Source organism: Phytophthora cinnamomi, assembly GCF_018691715.1.
Source record: "Phytophthora cinnamomi strain GKB4 chromosome Unknown Contig19, whole genome shotgun sequence".
NCBI classification, from domain to species: Eukaryota; Oomycota; class Peronosporomycetes; order Peronosporales; family Peronosporaceae; genus Phytophthora; species Phytophthora cinnamomi.
This window is the reverse complement of record NW_027150952.1, coordinates 551,665-572,665: the sequence shown is the minus strand read 5'-3', so window position 1 is coordinate 572,665 and position 21,001 is coordinate 551,665. Positions and strand designations below refer to the sequence as shown.

The 21,001-nt window shown below is 51.0% G+C and overlaps 2 protein-coding genes across 2 annotated transcripts; one reads left to right on the top strand and one right to left on the bottom strand.

Moving 5' to 3' along the window:
* Positions 1 to 8,904: 8,904 nt before the first annotated feature.
* On the bottom strand, positions 8,905 to 10,416 carry IUM83_13047 (uncharacterized protein; the record flags this gene model as incomplete). The annotated part of the gene is made up of 2 exons (XM_067937704.1): positions 8,905 to 9,360; positions 9,463 to 10,416. The coding sequence occupies 2 exons, from the start codon at positions 10,414 to 10,416 to the stop codon at positions 8,905 to 8,907; spliced, it is 1,410 nt and encodes a 469-aa protein (XP_067795810.1).
* Positions 10,417 to 11,611: 1,195 nt separating this feature from the next.
* On the top strand, positions 11,612 to 20,152 carry IUM83_13046 (Zinc finger SWIM domain-containing protein 3; the record flags this gene model as incomplete). Its single annotated transcript, XM_067937703.1, has 5 exons — positions 11,612 to 11,882; positions 12,983 to 13,243; positions 13,381 to 13,705; positions 19,723 to 19,916; positions 19,995 to 20,152. The coding sequence occupies 5 exons, from the start codon at positions 11,612 to 11,614 to the stop codon at positions 20,150 to 20,152; spliced, it is 1,209 nt and encodes a 402-aa protein (XP_067795809.1).
* Between the last annotated feature and the right edge of the window lie 849 nt (positions 20,153 to 21,001).

Here is a 21,001-nt window from a genome sequence, read left to right as displayed (position 1 = left end):
TGATGAAATTGATTGCATCCGAGCTGAAGTCATTCAGCTCGCTCTCCGCTAGAGGCCCGGCATCTGCGTGGTTCTTTGCGGTGTCTGCGCCCTGCGCAGACCCGTGGTCGTTGTCCTTGTTGGTGGAGGAGTCTGCGCCCTGCGCAGACTCATGTGGTTTGTCCATTGTTGCAGCTGACACTGTGCAAGTGTCAGCGATTTTCTGCGGCTGCTGTATTGCAGTCGTAGATCCTCCCCCACTTGAAGTGGGAGCCATCACTCCGAGTAAACTCGGTAGACGTGGATGCCGCATAGCATTCACGTAGAACGGCGTATGCCTGGTCGAGGCATGCACTGAGTTATTGATGGCAAACTCTGCCATCGATAAGCACTCGGTCCAGTATCGGAACGAGTGAGCGTAGCTCTTCAACATATCGACGAGCACGCGATTCACGCGCTCGGTTTGGCCGTCCGTCTGCGGATGATCCGCAGTCGACATTGAAAGCTGGCTCCCAAGAATTGGAAACACTTCTTACCACAGGTTCGCTGTGAAGCGCGGGTCTCTATCCGACACGATGTCGGTCGGCATGCCATGGGGTTTGAACACCATGTCGACGAACAGACGGGCCGTCTGTTTCGCGGTCACTTCTGCCGGCACCGCAGCAAGATGGTACATCTTGCTGAAGCGGCCGACGAAGACCACAACACCGGTATCCCCTCCGCTGTCCGGGGGAAGACCAAAGATGAAGTCCAAAGACATGGAGTTCCAACACTCCGACGGAGTCGGTAGTGATTGTAACGGAGCCTGCGCGAATGGCGCAGGCTTTACGCGTTGGGATATATCGCAAGCACGGATGTACTTGCGCACCCACTTGTACTGGTGGTGCCAGTAGAAGTCGCGCGTGAGAAGGACGTATGTCTTCTCACGTCCGAGATGTCCCGCGGTCGGGGCATCATGATACTCGTACATGATCCCGAGTCGCAGGTCATGGTCATTTGGCACGACAACGCGATCCGTGTTGTCGTCGACTGCATTGTAAAGCAGTAGTCCGTCGTGCACACGAAAGCGGTGTGCACGCGCTCGAAGGTGCTTGGGCAGCTTCTGACGGGACTTGTCAGAAGGCGCTGTGCCATAGGCCAGCAAGAGCTTCGTGTCCGCGTCGTGCGCGTACGCGGCCTTCACATCATCCAACAGGGACGATGTGGGTTTGCTTGATCGCATGACGTCAATGGCATTGACGTCAGCAGCTTCCGCGTAGTCCGGCCGACGTGATGACGCGTCGGCCACTACATTCAATCTTCCGGTTTTGTATTCGACCTGGAAGTTATACTCCGCAAAGAATGAGAGCCATCTCGCCATTCTTTGTGATATGTGTGGCGACTTCACTGCGGTGCGCAGTGATGCATGGTCGGTGTAGACCACAAACGGTCTACTTCCAAGCAAATACACTAGGAACTTTGCGAGTTCATATTTCATGGCAAGGAGTTCCTTGTCATGTACCGGATAATTACGCTCAGCTGCTTACGGCTGACGCGATTGGTAGTAGACGACACGACCACGGCCTTCGCGATCGTGCTGCATCAACATACATCCAATCGCGAAATCGGATGCGTCACGCACTTCGTGAAATGGGCGTTCTTGGTCAGCCACGGCCAAGATCGGCGCCTCAGTCAAGCCCCGCTTGACTGCATCGAATCCTTCTGGCAATCGGTTATCCAATTCCACACAGCTTCCTTCTTAAGAAGCCATGACAGCGGGCGGATCTTGCCCGCGTAATCCTCCACGTACTTGCACAAGTATGTGGCCAAGCCAAGGAACTGCCTCAGTTCCTTGACACTTGAAGGCGTTGGTCATTCGTTAATCACTCTGACCTTTTCTGGGTCGGGTCGAACACCATTCTTTCCTACGAGACACCCGAGGACGGGTATCTCGCTCGCCTCGAATATACACTTCTTTAGGTTCGCGTAGAGCTTATGCTTTCGCATAAGTTCAAGTAGCTTCCGGAGATGCACCCTGTGCATCTCTACGTCGGTCTTCCCGTCCACAGCCCGGCTGTGGATGAATATATCATTGAAGTAGCTCGGTGCGAAATCGCGCACCGAGCGCAACAAGTGCGTCACGCACCTGTTGAAGGTCGCAGGGGCATTCTTAAGCCCCTGTGGCATTACTAGCCATTCCCAGAGCATACCTCTTGGCGTGCTCACTGCCGTGAGAGGAATATCGCTCTCACGCATTAGGATCTGATAGAATCCGTCTCGCAAGTCGAGAGCACTGTAAACGGTGCTCCCGGCCATCGAATCGATGATAACATCTTTTCGCGGTATCGGTGTCGGCGCCGGTACCGTCGCATCGTTCAGCTTGTTATACGCATGAACGATGCGCCATCCGTCCTGTGGCTTTTTGACACAGAACGTCGGAGCACTGTGCGGGGACTTTGATTCCCGCACTTGTCCTGCTTTGCGACGACTTTCAAAGAAGTCGTCGATTGGTTTTACTTGCTCCCGCGGCAGTGGCCACTGCCGCGTGACACAGTACTTCGTGCCCGGCACGAGATCAATCTCGCGCTTGCCCTTATCCTGCGGAAGCTCCGCAGGAATCCCTTCCGGGAGTACGTCCTTGTACTCCCTCCACAATTCGTAATGTGGACTCGACTTAAGCGAGTCCCAGCCTTGTTCCTCGAAGCGCTCTCGCTTCGTCTTCGCACTGAGCGTGTCTTCACTCTCAGTGGTACTTCCCATGAAGAGCTGCCTCAGGTCTTCGCTCTCGCTCTCCGTTCTTTCGCTGTCCGAAAGAACGCAGACCTGCTCGATGCGTCCATCGTGCAAGTCGCGCGTGAAGCGCTTCCAGCTCATGACTGGAAGCGAAGTCAACTCCGACGCCGTCGTCGGAGGATTAGCGAGTCCCATTTCGCGATACTAGAATCCAGTATCGGTGCGTGTCAAGACACTTAGCGTCTCGACATCCGGCGTCACCGCCTCAGTCTGCCCAGCAGACTGCTCTTGATGCGTCTCGGTCCCGGACCGAGACTTGCGCAGCGTTATCCGCATGCGCCGTCTTCTTGTTGTGCGGAGCCCGGCTCCGCACAGTTGTTCTTCTGGTCCAGGCCCGGCCGTGGACAGTTGTTCGCCGGCGGACCCTGTCTGTGGGCGCGCGGTATCAAGTCCAGCCGTACGACAGAATGCAAATTGCGTCAGTGCGGTACGTTTGCAACCGTCCGCACTGTTTGCAGCGTCAACTCCCGGAGTCGACACGCCTTCGACACCTCGACGCCATTCATTGGCGGAGCCCCTCATGACCGAGGGTGCGTCGGCTCCCGAAGCCGACGCGTCGTTGTCGACCTGACCTCTTCGGGTCAGGGACTGTCCCTGACACACTTGAATGTGTGTGTTGGTTCCCGGAACCAGCACATCTTTTTCTTCCGACTTCGGCAGTATTGCCGACGTGGGTCTCACTTGTGGGCCCCCTCGCGCACTTCTTGGGCACTCCGGGACAGCAGCATTAAGCGCTGTATCGACTGGTGAGCCGCGCGCACCTGCTGGTGCGTGCGCTGCGGTAACAGAGCCATCGCTCTCTGTACCGCTGTCGCGGCCGAAGCGCACGAGCGTGCGCTTCTTCCAGTCTATCACCGGATCATGCCGTGCAAGCCACGGCATGCCCATTATCATGTCGAACTTATCGTCCTGGATCTGGACGATAAAGTGTTCAACAAACACTCGTTGTTTGTACGAGAAGCGCACGTTCACGACGCGCTTCTCGGTCTTCACGATGGCACCTGTTGCCAGTCGCACTTCCAGAAGACTTCGAGGTACATTTACCTCCTCGAAGTCAAGCCTCGACAGGCTCCGTAGTCGATGAAAGTTGTTCGACACGCCTGAATCTACCAAAGCGCGAAGAGAGTCGCTCGCTCTCTTCGACGTTACCTTCAGGATGACCAGGTTCGGCCTGTCATCTTGTTTCTTGCAGTGAGAGCTGGTCTCACTGGGGGCTGCAGTCCTCATTGTCGCGTGCCGACATCGGCACGCGCGACTGCATTACCAGTAGGGCGCCCCGCGCCTAGTGGATGTTCGCGTTTTTTGTTGGTCCGCGGCGATGCCTAGCATCGCCACGACGGCCACCTCCAGGGGGCATGGGAGCTGTGCACTCCTGTGCAAAGTGACCGATCCTTCCGCAACGGAAGCATCGCACGTTGCCTCCCTGCTGCTGGTAGCCACCAGTTGTAGCGTTCGAGAGGTCCATTGGTTCTGGACCTCCCGTCCTCGCTACCGGGCGCGGTTGCGGCCTCGGCACGTTCACATGCAGTTTAGCCTGCCGCAGGCTAAACTCTTCTTGCATGGCAAGAGTAATCGCAGCTTCGAGAGTACTCGGGTACTCTCGGAAGAGATAGGTCTTCACAGGCCCATCTCTAAGCCCCTTCATGAACGTGACGACCTTGGTCGCCTCGTCAATCGGGTTAGTCACGATATTTGATACCAAATATCGTGCGCGCTGCGCGTAAGCATGGACGTCATGCTTACCCTGCTGAAGGTCGAGGAACTCCGCCCTCGACCGGAACTCGTTTTGCGGGGGCTCAAACGCTTGTTTGAGCTCCTCTTTGAACACTTCGTACGTGCTGAAGCACGTAGGATCGGAGAGTCGGCGTCCATACGCCCAACTCCTTGTGCGTCCGCCAAGGCAGGACATGGCGAACGCGACCTTCGACAGCGGGTCGACGATGCGTCGAGCCGCTATGGCTGTGTCGAGTTCGACAAGCCATCGGAGGAGAGGCTCGCCCTCTCTTCCCACGTAATTGCTTACGCTCAACTTTAATGGTTGAGCACGCGGTGTCGTCCCTGACGACGCCGTCACTGAGGAAGCAGCATCACGCTGCTCCTTCATGATGAAGCCCAGAGCAACACCATGTTGCTCCGTCGGCGATAGCGTACGCAGCATTGTGGCTATCGCCGCTTCTCCAATGACTGTTGACAGTCGTTGGAGGGCCTCCCACTCTGGGTCAGACAGGTGGGGGCAGTCAGCGCGTGCAACATGCGTTACAGGCGTATTGGAGCTCTGCATGGGCACCTCCGTGCTAATGGGGTTCTCGGCTCCGCGTTTGTAAACCCTGTACGAACGTCAAGCTGTCGGTCGTTGGACGGACTACAAAGTGCTACCAGGTGTAGTGGGTCTAACTTGACCCACTACTTTTGCTTACACGTTGCGCAACGTGTATGAGGAAGCGTAAGTACTTAGTAATTACTTAGGTTAATTATGTTTGAATACACAAATATAAGTTAAGTAAGATAAGATTCCAAGTGACTTAGATTAGGTAAAATGAGAACTGTATTGTTTGTAAATTGATCTTCCTCTAAAATCTGCTAAAAACAGTTTATCATCTATGAAAGGGTTGGCAGCGGCTGGCTGTCAGAGCCCGCAAATATGCATGTCTCTGATTGGTAGAAAGATGCTGCTTTCTACCAATAGGATCTTAGGGTAGGTGTGGCCCACTCATTGTCGTGGCCCACTTCAATGTATCCATTGGTGTGTCATACACCAAGGTGAGGAAGTATTTGAAACTTTAACAGATATCATATCTGTTAAATTCACAAGTGGCTTGTAGCCACTTGTACGTGTAACCCCGTTACATAATTTGTTAATGATCAATATCTACTTGGAGACTCGGGATACGCAGTTTCGCGTAATGTTATCGCGCCGTACAAAAAGTCCGCAGCATTGGAGGCCGATAATAAAGCGTTTAACGACCGTCATTGCAGCGCTCCTGTAGTGGTGAAGAACACGATTGGGATGTGGAAGTACCGTTGGATGCCTCTCAAAGGGATACGAACACAGATTCGGAAGAAAAAGGATTTCGATGTGGTAAATAATCATGTGCTAGTATGCGCGATGCTTCATAACATTGGGTTGAAGCTAGACGATGTTTGGACGGACGAGAGTAATTCCGACGACGAAAACAATGCAAACAACACACTCGAGGAGAGCTCTAGTCTTCGGTATGGGTTTAACAAACGCGAGCAACTCAAACATGCACTGCTACGTAGTCAGAACTAGCTACGACGAATACTAGGCTGTGCTAATCAGGGAAAAAGGTCTTGAGGATCTCATTGACTTCAGCGAGTTGCTTCCCGCTCAGAAGAAGTTGCAGTGCCATCTTGTTTTTTTTCTTCGGCTCGTTTGTCGGCGGAGCGCTCGAAACGGTCGCGCTCTCTCTGCTCGATCTCCTGGCGACGAAATCGATCGTCTTGCTCCAGTTTCTTTTCTTTGAAAGCTAGGTATTGCCGCATGCGCTTCTCACTGAACTCGAGGCGTTTCTCGGAGGCCTCCGTGTATATACTTGCGAAGTCACGGCACTTTGCGTTCTCTGCCTTTTCCACACCGCGAGCATCACGGCTTCGAGCGCTGACGGGTTGTCGCCAGAAGCAAGAGAAGGGAGTGATGGTCGTGACGAAGCATTGCGTCTTGAAGCGGCGGCTTCGGCACTTGTCGATGAGGCCGCGGTGGCTTGGGTACTTGGTGTGGCGGAGGACACGGCGGCCTGAACAGTTGCCGTCGCGGAGGACGCGTCGACGATAGCTGCGGCAAGATCCGTCTCTGACAAGCCATCGGGGACGCTGAATTCAGACGAAGGAGATGTGACGTTGCTCCTAGCTGGCGTGGCTTCTTCGTCCGTGCTTGCTGAAACCTCTTCATTACCAGGGAGACTTGCATTCACACTAAAGTCCCAGGCATCTGCGTCGTCGTTATCATCTCCACTTTCTTCGCTGACGGGCGCCGTGGTGTGTGAGTTAGGCTCGACGTTAGTCTGCTCACCAAAAATGTTGTTCAGACGATAGTAATGAGGGCACGCCTTCTCAACAGCATCACGAAGGGTGTAGCCAAGGGCATACATTTCATCAGTGATGCCAAAGCCGGTCTGCAGAAGGAGCTTGTCGTGTGTGTTCCTGTAGCGGCTAAAGTAAGACTTCTAGCGACTTTGGCAGACTTGAGCAGTCCACGGTTCTGCCAGGGTGGCGTCGTAAACCCCGGCCTTCTTCATCGAGCTGATAGTCGCACGATTCACTGCGACTGCCATTCGCTTGAAGCTTTCGATCTTAGTAACGCCGACGTCGTGAGAAACACCCTTGCCTGAAGTGGATTCCCCCACCATTATCTTGTAGTTGCTGGACACCTCGAGCCACTCAACCATATCGAGGGATTGCTGCTCCCTTGTGTGCACATACTTAGCCGTCTTCTTCGGCGTCTTCGTCGCTGCTGCCACCTCTTGCTGCGGCCTTGGCGATGCCGCCGCATTCTCACTGGAGTTGCGCGCCATGACCTTGATGCTGGGCGCGCGCAAAATTTGAATGAGGCTTGCTGCGCGGGAAAGTGACCTTTCGACATGAAGAGATATCTTTCGAACCGTCCGCCTCAGAGGACGGTCGGTTTGGCTGATTTCTCGCGGTCGATTTTTGGCGCCGTTCGTGCGAGAAAATGGACCAAAAAGACGGCGGCAAATCGGACAACTGAAACCCCCTAATGGGTGCATTGCTTGAGTGGACGAGAATGAGTGTTAGCTCGCGCGGCCGAGCGCAAGGTCGAAGTGAGCAGTCAGTTGGAGATTTGCGCCGAACCGAGCAAATCGACAGCTACGGAACGAGACACGGCGGTGGATTGGATCACCACCCGCCACGACGAACGAACCGTGGCAGTGACCTGTGTGTCACCTGCTGTTGATACGAACTGCGGACTGGGGCTTGTGTGCTACTAGGACGTTTGCAGAGCGAATCAGATGACCTGTGTGTTGATCGAGGCGGTTGTGGACGAATCGAGTGGCCTGTTTGCTGCTGGAGACGTTTAAGACGAAGGGAACGTACGAACGACTGAGTGTGGTGGTGGACGCATTGCTACGTGAGGTTGAACAAAGTCTGGAGACGCAGGAGTGATAGTGTGAAGAGGACGCGTGACTGTGTTCGAGGAGTGCTTGAAGCTAGGATTGGAGCCGCTTCCAAGTTTGCTGTAAGCTGCATTGTAAGGGCAGGCGACTCGAGGTGCGTACGCCCAAGTGGCTAAGTGAGCGACGCTTGTGCTGGCTGAACATCTGGACGTGGACAATTCGCATTGCTAGGACGGGTTTCTGTAGGCTAGACGTGCGCTACGTTAACTTGCTTTGATAGACTTGAAACGCTTAATAAAAAAAAATGGTAGTGCGCTATCTGGGCACACTCCGGCACGGGGACTCACAATTGAGCCCGTTGGCCAGCAGGACTTTGGATACTCGCGACAGCACTGTACACCAACACCCGACGTGCAGGGTTAGTGAAGACACGTTACATGGTGGTCATACAGGGGCGTTCAAGCGAGAAGAGGAGAACGCCACGAACCAAGAAACTGACGATTGAAAGGCAAGAAGAACCGAACGACTTCGAGTTGTTGAAGTGAAGGATGGCGAGAACGAGACTAGTTTCAGCATCTTCTGGAGTCGACACGCTCGGGACCACGATCTACACCGAAGGTGCCGGGCACGACAGCAGTTTATCTAGGAACTCGATGACAGCAGCGGCGAGTGTGCATGCTGCTAGTGCCGCTAACGATGAGCAAGAAGGGTCTGCTGCAGAGGCATTGCCAGGGCCTTCAACTGGTACGACTCCGACAGCTCCCCCTCCAGATGTGGTCATGGTGGCAGCAGATACAACGGGCATTGACGAGTATTATGCAGCAGCTGGTGAATTCGATGGACCAATTAACGGCGAGGATGACCAACCTTGAAGCTACAGTCAAACCTGTTTATATGAGGCCCCGTTGGTGGCCATATACAACAATGACTCATATAAAATGGACTCAGTTAAAAAACATATGTGGTGCACGTAAAGAAATCGCGCATAATTCGCTGCCGCTTTGCCTTCACCGTAGTCTCCCGAACCAAAGCGGTCACGGTCTGTAAAGCTCTTCGTTCTCTATGTCTGCTCTCCGCATTGAAGCAGAAATGCAGACAGCTCCATGCAGTGTCTCAGAGCGCTGGCAGGTTGAATTGTGGGTTCCTGGTCCTCCTCCTCCTCCTCCTCCTCCTCCTGCTCGTCCTGCGAACCTGCATCACTTTCTGCTGCTTCGTCCACTATCACATCTGGCTCGTGCGCACGCACGTCCTCGTCCACTGCCAGATACTCACTAGCGCTCACAGCGCCCTCCCACTTCGATAAAATCGCTGTCAACTCCTCCATCTCATTGCCGGATACCGCCTCAATGTAATTCGTGTCAGCGCGGACCCTTCCCAGCATCGTTCCGCCCAAAATGCGAGTTTTAACCCAGCAATTTGTAATCGTCGTTGGCGTCACACCAGCCCAAGCATCCATAGAGAATTGGGCAGCTTCAAGTACGTTGAGCTTGCGTGTAATGTTAGCTTCAAGCGCATCCTAACACCACCGCACAAAATACTTTCGGTACCTAGCCTTGAACGACCGGATGATACCTAAATAAATAAAAAATGTAAAAGAGTTTGTTAGTTTTGGCCTTACCACAATACTGATGAAATATTTACCTGCATCTAGCGGTTGGACAGCGGATGTCAGGTTTGGAGGGAGGAAGTGGACGGTCACATGAGTCAGGTTTCGTAAAATCTTGTGGCATGAAGCGTTGTCGACTAGAAATAGGACCTTGCGATTGGAGGCCGCCATTCTCATGTTGAAGTTGTGCAGACATTCGTCAAAAATGACGGATGTCATCCAGGCGTTCTTGGAGGACTTGTACAGTGTAGGTTTACCTTTAATTGCCGCTCCTTTTTTAAAGCACCTCGGGTTTTTGGCCGTACCAATGACAATTGGGTCGAGCTTGTCGGAACCCGTGGCGTTGCGGCAGAAGGCCAAAGTCAAACGTTGCTTTTCCTTTTTCTCGCCCTTGCGGACAGTCGTTGCTAACGTTTGGTTAGGTGCCAGGCGATAGAAAAGCGCTGTTTCATCGAAGTTGAACACATCATCGGGTGCAAACTGTGCTACCAGCTCTTGTAGCTCTAGCCTGACATCACGCACTGCATCATCTTCTACAGCTCCACCTTCTCCGTGTAGCACATGGGAGCGGATACCATTGCGCTTCTTAAAGCTTTGGAGCCAGCCTTTGCTAAACCTGAGTTGCGTGGAATCGATGCCTAAGCGCTCCGCCAGCTCATGCGCCTTCAGCAGGAGCACGTCGTCCACCATTGCCGTTTTAGCTTCGTTCTGAAAGAAAAATTCCCTCAGTTCCCGCTCGAACTGTGGGAATTTCACTCGGCGCCGCTTGGTTGCACTCAGGTCGACGTGGCTGAAGTAGGAAGAAGGCAGGCTGCGCAGTCGGGCAAGTGTGGCACGGCTGACCCGGGCCTTGAACGTCGCGTAGATCCACTCAGCGAGCATGGTGTTGTTCATGCCAGGATTCTGCTTGAGCTTTAGGTGCACTTGGAGCTTTTGTTCTAGCGTCAGGCAGGTGCGAGGAGACATTGCGAGGGAAGGGGACTTGCGTTGGGCGTTGAGTAGTGGGGGCTTTGAAGAGTGTGTGGTCGTGAACAGTGTGAATCAAATAAACAGGTTAGACCTAATTTGGTCCTCCAAAATGTGACTCATATACCTTGTATACATATAAACAGCGGTTATACAAAAACTAAGTAAAATATTTGGTAGCAACAAGGCTTGCATCAAATAAATGGCAAGGCTCAAATAGGGAGGATCATATAAGCAGGTTTGACTGTAACCAGGAAATGACCTCTGGCTCCGCAACAGGTAATGCCGGAGTAGCAGCACCCGCCCCACCACAATCAAGTACAACAACGACAGCAGGGACAACGTTGACGTAGATCGCCACAGCGGCACCGGCACGTGAAGTGACTTTACCTGCACCAACCGAGTCGATGCGTGCACCAGCTTCGGTTGGCCCCAAGACGTCAGCAACCTGTGCGATGCGAGCATCGAGACGCGGTGATCCTGATGACAGTAGTAATGATTCGGACAGCAGTGACAGTGATTGGAGTCGGAGCAGCAGTTCCAGCAGGTCGAGTGGGTCGAGTAGCTCGAGTAGCCCCAGTGGCGATGGCTCGGGTTGAAGCAGTGACGACAGTTCAGGCTCGTCAAACAGTGACAGTAATTCGGATGTGTGGAACGTATCCCGACGACACCGTAGACGGCGCCGTAGGAGACGCCGCCGCATCAAAAGCATCAAGGATTTCGAATTGTCTGTGTACTCCCCATCACGGGAGTGGTTATTGCAACCATATGTATGGTTGTTTTTAGACGTTCTGAGACATGTATGGTTGCTTTAGGGTTTTTAAAAATTACGAGCGTAATTTAAATGTCTAAATTACCACTACGACATTAGGTACACGAATCTCGCTAAAGTGCGCTTCCGATTAGGTACGATGTCATTAAGTGCGCTTCCTTACAGCCGCTCATTTTAAGAATCGCGCTGCTGGACGGAGGCCTCGTGGGAACGCATCTCGCGAATCGGAGAAGCAGTAAACGGCGACGGGGGACCGATGGCTTCTGGGGGGGAGCAACTAGACACGGTAAACAGTTTCCTCCTTGTTTGTAGCAAAGAGAATGCCTACGTGCCTCACAGGTTCTTTGGATTCTGTCTGTATATCCTGTCTGTCTGTATTGTTTAGGGCGAAAGCTGCGGGATGTGAACGAGGAGCTAAACTACATGTATGCCGCTCTCGGGCTTGAAAAGGACGACGACGAAGACGAAGACTTTGTGCTGGATGATGACGATGAGGAGGACAACGACGACGAAGAGGCGGAGGATAACTGCCAAGAGGAGGCAGGCGAAGAAGAGGTCAACGATGACGAAGAGAGTGATGGCGGTGACGAGGACAGTGACGACGATGAAGAGGATGGTAGCGATGGACAGGCGGCGAGTGACAATGAACAGGAGGCAGACGACGAATCCACCGCAGAAAACGAAGCAAAAGCGGGTAAGACTCGTTTGGGTTGTAGTTGACACTTATTGACATGTATTGATGAGGCATTATGTACTGTTCATTTTGATTAGCACGCAAGACACAACCGAAAAAGAGAGCTACATCACGCAAGCAAACGCCAGGTATTCTCGTTAAAGTTGCTTTAAACATTATGGTTGCACTGTCATTAATAATATTCTTGCTGCAACCGATAGATACTGCTCTGTCCAAATGCAATATTTCTGCTGGAAATGATGGTCAATCTTTCGCGAGACAGCGTAAGGCTGAGCTGCACCATCACGAGTCTGTCGACGTCAATTCGGCTCAACGTTCTTCCAAACGGAACAAGCAGTACACACCGCGGAAGCGATCAAGTAAGCACCTCGACGAGTTGCGAGAGATCAACGAGGAGCGAGAAGATTATATCAACCCCGTTCCGCCGTTCACTCCAACGGTTATCGAGAGTTGGAGCAAGTTCAATGCACACATGAAAATATACAAGAAGAAATACCACCTCAAGTTTCGAGTTCGAAGCTCGGAGTCGCGAGACCTGTACAAGAGGTATGTGTGTCTTCTGTTTGATGGCAAATTTAACGCATTAACGAAAATTCTCTTCATATGCAGCAATCACCGGGACCAAATCCCTTCACGTTTTAATTGGAGTCACAAGGTTATCCGCTGTACACACGGTGTTTCGCAAGCATCGCGTTCCAAGGGACACCGCAATCGAAAAGGCAAATATTGCGGGTGTCCTGCACGCATGACGCCAACCGTTCAGCGAATAGCTAATGGCAAATGTCGAATCGTCATAAGAAAAGAGGTATCTGTCTTTTTGTCTATTTGTTAGCTTTTTATTAATTCTCAAATGTTGATGTTGGTAAACAGAACTCTACGCACACTCACCCGACCACCCGAACGCAAGCATCGTTGTACCTGACAACGAAGACACTTCCATTGGACGAGCAAGATCTCGAGGATGTTAACACTTTAGCGGACGCTAGTGTCTCTTCCAAGCATATCACGAACTTTCTCAACGAGAGAATCGGTATGTAGTTTTATATATGGTATGCTGAAGTGTTACTTACTTTACTGCTCGCGCTTCGTGTGTTTGCTAGGCTGCAAAATAACACCTCAACAAACCCGTAATCTCATCCGCAGTATCATGCTGCACGACGCAGCGAAGGCCCGTTTCAAAAACTTGCTGCAAGCTATCCGCCGGTTAGACGGTAGTGACGTCCTTGCTATGCAATACCAAATGGACGTGACATGCGGTATTGTGATGCAAACAAAGGTGCAGAAGTTAATGTTCGAGCGCTGGGGCGACACGATTACGATGGATTTCACTCACGGCACGAACAATTTGGGCTATCACTTGGGTACGTATGAGTTGCTCAGTATAGCAACTTTATCTTTCTTACGGCAACCTTGCGTAGTTACAGCAACCATGTCAATCATATAGCAACCTTGTTGTTTAACAAAGTGATTTTCTGCTGTTGTGTGTTGAATATCTCAGGGAGTCTGGTTGTCACAACCGCTACGGGTAGAGGGTTCCTAGTTGTAGACTTCATATGCCTCAATCAACGAGCCCCGATGCTGACAACAATCCTGGGATATTTCCAAGAGAAGAACCCAGGATGGCGACTAATGTCCTCCATCGTTATCGACAAAGATTTCGTTGAGTGGAGGGTGCTGAAAACACTATTCCCTGATGCGAAAGTTTTGCTCGGTCCATTTCACGCCATTTCGTACTGGAAGAAGGTGGTGCAGCGGGCTCCATATAAGCTGAAGGTGTCTGAACGCGACGAGCTACTCAACCTGATGATAAAAACGCTCTACAGGTGCGCACTTGTTCTTTCTGTAATTGTTGGTGTTACGCTAACTTTGAACAATATCCAGCACCACAGAGACAGGTTACGATTCTAGTTACGCTGTATTGAAGCAATACTGCGAAGATAACAAGAAACAAGCTTTCTTCTCGTACTTTGAAAAAAACTGGGATTCGTGTCGTGTCATGTGGGCCAACTTTGCTCGCGGCAAATTTTTCACGGCTGGGAATACTACAACCAACCGGATTGAGTCGAAATGGAATCAAGTGAAAATGTTGTTGGGGCACAATACACGAATTGACAAGACTATTGCGGGCTTGGTGCAGCATCAAATCATGATTACTCAGCAGATCGGCTTCGTCATCGCGCAGTTCCATTCGACTTCGCCCGTTCCTAAACCATACCGATGTTTCTCCGGACGGTAGCAACTCGGCTGTATCCTGACATCTTCGAGAAAGTGAGAAAAGAGTGGGAACGATTTGTGAACTTCATGGTGGATGCGACTTGTGAGCGTACTACGTCGAGTTCTTCACATTGGAAAATTTATTGCGGGAATCAAACATTGGAAGTGAAAGACGTACTTACGGCTGCAGCAGAAATGTTACAGCCTATTGTGCAGATGCCCAAGTTAAGGTTGCCGAAAGTAAAGTTGCCGAACGGCATTGTACCTGAACCAGAACAACCACTTTGTGATGAGGTGGGCAACGCTTCGCCAACCGAAACTAGGAAGCAAGTTGCGTACGTTCGGCTACGACGAGGTGAACAGGCAAATCAGGTTGTATTGTCTTCAGCTGAAAAATACTCATTCGCAAAAGCGATGATGGAACCACTGTTGGAGCACCTGTCAAATTTGTCCAGTGCAGACTTCTACCAAGAGTTAAATGCTTGAAAGGAAACGATCGCCATGGGGCTCAACCGTGTCAACGCTGACCCACAACCGAGTTCTAAAGAACCTGCTGACGATGGCAAGCAAGAGGAAGACGTATCCGAATCTGTCTCAGACTTCGTTCTGGACCCCATGGATGCAATGGGGACTATGAAGCTCATGGACGCATTGGAAAGTAGCCCCGGGGCCATGAATTATGGCGATTATGATTCGGACGAAAGTGGGTTACCGACACAACGCACAAACCTTTCGCAGTTATCTCAAACCCGACCCCCCTCCGACGAGAAATTTCATGACGGCGGCGGAATGAGTAATTCTGACAAGCTGCCGAACCTATCGAAGCCCGATACAGAGTCGCGCGAGCGCCAGGTCGGTATCGTTAGAGTTCCTAAGCCACCAAGTCGAGGAAAGTCAAGGTCAACTCCGAAACAGCTGAGACAAACTACGATCAGTTTCAAAGCTGACCGTCTTGTTGTTCTCAAGTACCCAACTGAATTTGCCGTGACTTTGGATCAGTTCCTGATTTGGGCCAGAAATACCGCAAACCTGAAGTACGTGATGGAGATGCTGTCGAAGTATCCTGTTCAACTTGAGGATGCCTATCTAAGAGCTCGGAAGATTGACTGTCAGTGCGAAATTGTACAACCTGCGGACTAAATGCACACATTTGGAATTCCACACGACCTCGCCCTCTCCATGCAGGCAGCAACAACTACTACCCGGAGGGAGAAACTGCCAATTGTACTCGATGAAAAGTCCGAGAAGCAAGGGCTTGTTCTCGACGTCGTCTTGTCGATTGATCCAAAACTCTGGAAGTTTAGCGGGTAAGGTTGCCTTAGAGATATAGTTGCTTTAGTGATATGGTCGCTTTAGTGATATGGTTACTTTAATAGGGTTGCTTTAACATGCTTATGGTTCTAGACAATATGTAGGTGCTCTAACAGGATTCTACACGATCAAGGCGAAGTGCTCGTCATGGTTGAAGGATCGAAAGTGGCTGGAGCACGATTGGCATAAAGTGGATTCCATCGTGGATCTTTTCAGTGCGGAGACAAAAACTACAGGACTATCGCGTGATGCTGTTCGCGAGCGGCACCAAGGACTAGCGAGTGAAATTATCTCTAAGTTAGCTCAAGTCGGCTACGCACTGAATTTGCGACGCTCTCAAACAATGTCCTAATCAGCTTTGACAATATCGTGGGAGGGATGTGTCGAGGTTGGCTAAATGATAGCCCTATGGACGTTTGCTTGGAGACACTTGCAAGATCGGTGGGGAAGTGCCATGTGCTGTCATCGTTGACATGGGCTATCGGATGGCCGAGTGTCTCTAAGACAGCACTTGCAGCAACGAATATTATTATCCACCCCGTTAATATGCACGCAGACCACTGGGGCGTAATTATTCTTCATCTACGGTACACGGCAAAAACAAGCAAGCTTCGGGTGCATGCTTACATGTACGAGCCGCTCATTGATGACGACTATCACCGTGAAATGGAAACCGTTTGGACTGGAATTGCAAAAGATGAACAGAACGAAGAAAAGGAGGGGCTTCGTGGTTTTGTGGAGCGGTGGCATAACGCCTCTGACCCCCGTGGTCATCTCTTCTTCGATCCAATCGAATGGATCTGTGCCCCTCAACAACCTGATTTTGCTAGTTGTGGTGTGATGGTAGTAGCCCAAGTCAACAGCTATCTGACGGGGAGCCTGCAGATGCAACTTTGTAGTATTTCCAAGAACGACGTCAAGGTGATGCGATTGAAAATGTTGTGGATCATCATGTGTTACTCCCAGGAACGCCAAGTTTCTGTTAGCAACGCTGCTAAAACTAGCCAGATTCATCAGCAACTATAGAACCAGCTCTGAGAAACACCACAATCTGTATTTGCCTTTAAATACAGAGTTTACGCTGCATTAGGCTTTCAGTTTTTGCACCGCTAGTTCCAGTAGAATATCAAAGGAAACAGCGTCATCCTGTGTGGTGAGATCCCCATGATCGACCCCTTCATCGACTAAGGCGGCTGCTAACGCATAGCTGTTCTCTTCGTTATCTTCGACGAGGGCTTGAACTTGTAACTGTGCTGCCAGAAGCTTTTCCAGATGCTCGGTAAGCTCATCCAGCTTCTTCTTGAGGAGTGCAATCTCAGCGATTCTCGCGCGCACCAGCTTACGTGCCAGCGATTTCTTCTCCATTGTTGCTGTCGCTAAAATCTGCCAAGTGTTGGAAATGTGTGACACATATAGGCATGTGTTTCACGTATTTCTGTGTAGAGGACATCAGTTAGGCGCCAGCACGACATGTCTAAATTTAGAGACAGATAGGCAAGACCCATGACGAAGGCAACGTGTCCCTGTCATTTATGCGTAATTTAAAATAGATTACCGGGCGCCAGGGTTGCTTTAGGCCTTGTGGTTGCTATAATTGCTGTCATGCTGTCGTCATATGGTTGTTGTAACGCCATTCCCCCATCACCAAGTGCGTCGGTTGCATTTTGGATTGATCGTATCGACTTAGCACTGAAAAGAGCACGCCGTTCTGGGCGAGGGCAGTGGACGGACATAGATCTGTATTACATTCTTGGCAACAAGCTGGTTGACAACGCCGCTAAATGGTACACGACGCTGAATCGTAGGCTTTCACAACGTGAACGAAATTGGACGAATACGAAATAGGCCTTGCTAAGACGATACGGCGAGCGCATGGATAAAGCGGCTGCAGAACGGAGGGTAGCGCAGCGCTGTTTTGCCCCTGGCGAGTCGTACGCTGACTTCACTGCCGGACGCAACAAGGTCAAGGAACGAGTGCTCTTGGCCCAGTTCTATCAATGTGTGAGCCTAACCGTGAGAGCATTGATCAGTCAGCCCACTGAGCCGAAGACGCTGAAAGAAGCAGTCGATCGAGCAATGGAAATTGACGACAACGAAGAAAACGTTGCGCGTGGGATGTCCAATATTTGTCGGTTTTGGCCCCAAGCTCCAGGTCTCAAGTGGCTGGTAACGCTGGCACAACCGCTGTGATTCCCGGCGTGGGTAGAGCCCAACTACCGGCCACTTCCGCTGCCAACAACGGAACAGATGCAACGAGCGATGTCGACGCTGAGAGTTTTGCTGCTTTCACGAATCCTCGCGGGCTTCACAATAAGCTGTAGGCATCTGGGAACCTCCAAAAGGACGAACTTGGAACGGACGTCAATGGGACTAGACGGAACGAAGAATGAAGCGTGGAGCGCCGCCAACGCGTGGACAAGTAGAAAAGCGAGCCGCAAAGAAATCTGACGAGAAGTCGAAGGCGATGCTGGCTGGATCAGTCGAAGAATCATGTGAAGACAAATCAGATGCTCCACCGCCATGTCACACAAACCGATGCGAAGACCCGAAGCTTGAGGGCGCAGTGGCGGGCGCCCGTCGAACACTTGAGAGGAAGATTGGAAGTTGAAAAGTGATTGATTGAATCGTTAGTTTGGCGTCGGCTCATTGCCGCCGCACAACCAGTAGTTCTTGGCGACCTGGACACGCAAACAAGTATCCAGGTCCCATCCTAAAGTCTATCAATCTCAGATCCTAACTCTATCCTGATCTACCAATGAGAATCTACTAATCCAAAACGTAGCTTGATCCAAATATGCGACTCGCGTCCCATAATCAAAAGTTCGGCTCGAAAACTTGATTCTTGCATATCTCAAGGATGTTTAGCCAATGAGGTCGCATGAAACTCCATGTTTATGCGTCCCATAATTATGATTATTCTTGATATTGACCAGTAGGATAGCATGTAACATCAGATCCTGAAACGATGACACATATTCATGGATGGTCCCGTGTTGTTTCAGCTGAAATAATCGCTCACGAAGATTGTATTCAAAGTCTTTGGGACGAAAGCGTTCACGTAGCTTCGCCTTAAACAATTGCCATGCTTTGGGAACTCCTGCCGCTTCACAATCTGACGAAAAAACGCGATACCAGTTTAGCACAGATTTACCTAAACTGCTGGATATCATGGTCACAAAATCGGACGTATCGGCCTCCATCAATCCGCGCTTGTTAGCGTAATATTCCTCCCTGGCAAAGATCCATAGTTCCAAATCTTCACCGAATTTCCCTTCATACATGGGAGGATCCTTCTTCCGTCGTTCACCTTGCGATGCGAGCAAGTGTTCAAAACGGTTATTGGCTTGCTGCATTTGCATCTGAAATTGCGTTTGCATCTGCGTCTGATACATTTGCTGTTGTTGCGTTAACAAGATCATTAACTGTTGCATTGACATTGCGTCAGGTGCAACGTTTGCCGTTCCGGCGGGTGGGACTTCGTGGTGAGCTTCCTGCGGCGTTGCCGCCTCCGTTTGAGCCGTCCGTGGCACTTGGCGTTGCCGCGGGTTAGGCGATTCACTCTCAGCTGCCCTACTCCTTGTCATAGTCATTAGGGGTAGGACAGATGGACTTTTCGGTGAGTGATCCGTAAAATACGGCGAAATAAAACGGAAAAGGAATTAAAAGCTCAAAAAGTGTTTTACAACTTAGTGTTGCTGCGGTTTCTGGCGAATAAGGCTGTTAAGCTTCGCAGCAAGGTTGTCTTGGCACTCCAAAAGGTTCAGAAACGCCAGGTTAAGTTGGCAATCACCCTGGGCCTCGATGCTCTCGTCCTTGATCCAGAAAGTCTCTTTGCGAAACTTGCCCAAAACCCGCTTAGCCGTTTTGACCTGGCGGAGGAGATCCACTTGAAGTTTAGCGATACTCTCCGCCTCGGCTGGCGAGAAGAAAAGACTGGTGTCAATCGCCGTAACAGGTGGAGGAGCAGGAGTGGACGTCGATGATACTTTGACGTCACTCGCTTTCTGATGCTTCCTCTTACTGCTTTGGTTGTGACCCTTCTTGTAGCGGGCCATAGACCGACTCCAAAGATCGAAAAAGAGGCAAGGGACTACCACCGGGTAACCAAGGACCGTTATACTTCTACAAAGTTCCGCTTTCGCAGACACAATGCAGGCGCCCTGGTGCTAAACCGGCTTCTAACGGAAATTCCCGATTAATACCCTCTACCCAAATAGTACCCTCTCAGAGTAACCCGGTAGTAACCCTACAGTAACTCACGTACCCTACCCTGCTCTGATGACCAGTCATCTTGTTACACCTCACTTCACTATAGAACGCAGCCCCAGCCATTCACTAGCGCTGCCTGCACACGTTCGCAGCTCACGCCCTATCTACAAGCAGGCGATATTGGTATCTACAAGACGTTCAAGGATCTACTCTACATGGAGATCAACGCCTGGAAGGAGAGCGACAAGGTCGAGTACACTCGCTTCGGCAACCCGCGCATGCCGGCGGTGGCTGTGGTTTGTGAGTGGGTAAGGAAGGCATGGCGCGACACTGACAGCAACACTGTCATTAACTCAGTCTCTGCTGCTGGGTTTGCAGACAGCTACCTGGACTGGCACGTTGCGAAGCACGACGTGTATGGTGAGCAATTCTGTACAAGCTGGGAAGCCGCTGACGAGGACCACGAGGATATGGACGACTTTAACCTGGACGAGCTGCACGACGCTCTTGATGATGCTGCACTGATCGACGAGTAAGCTAAGGTAGCGATGTAACCTTTTGGTAATACAGAGTAACCTTTCGAGATTTTGTGAGGGGTACTATTAAATAGTGCCCGGGGTATTATTCCGTAATTTCCGTTAGTGAAAGCCCAGCACACAGCGAAGGTTAGGCACAATCCGATCTAGGCGGAGGCAAAGCCCCTACGTGGTATTTCCACCGGCCACACGGAGTGATAATGTACCCACTTCTTCGAAGTGTGCTCCTCAAAAGCTGCACGTTCGCAACCTAGAGCTTCCCCACGATGTGGCTGGCTCCAATAGTCACAGGTAAAACTCGCTTCCCACGATGTGGCCACGAGTAAACCTTTCTTGAACTTGAACCGAAGCTTGACACGGCAAGTGCTACTATGTCACACAAACCGATGCGAAGACCCGAAGCTTGAGGGCGCAGTGGCGGGCGCCCGTCGAACACTTGAGAGGAAGATTGGAAGTTGAAAAGTGATTGATTGAATCGTTAGTTTGGCGTCGGCTCATTGCCGCCGCACAACCAGTAGTTCTTGGCGACCTGGACACGCAAACAAGTATCCAGGTCCCATCCTAAAGTCTATCAATCTCAGATCCTAACTCTATCCTGATCTACCAATGAGAATCTACTAATCCAAAACGTAGCTTGATCCAAATATGCGACTCGCGTCCCATAATCAAAAGTTCTGCTCGAAAACTTGATTCTTGCATATCTCAAGGATGTTTAGCCAATGAGGTCGCATGAAACTCCATGTTTATGCGTCCCATAATTATGATTATTCTTGATATTGACCAGTAGGATAGCATGTAACATCAGATCCTGAAACGATGACACATATTCATGGATGGTCCCGTGTTGTT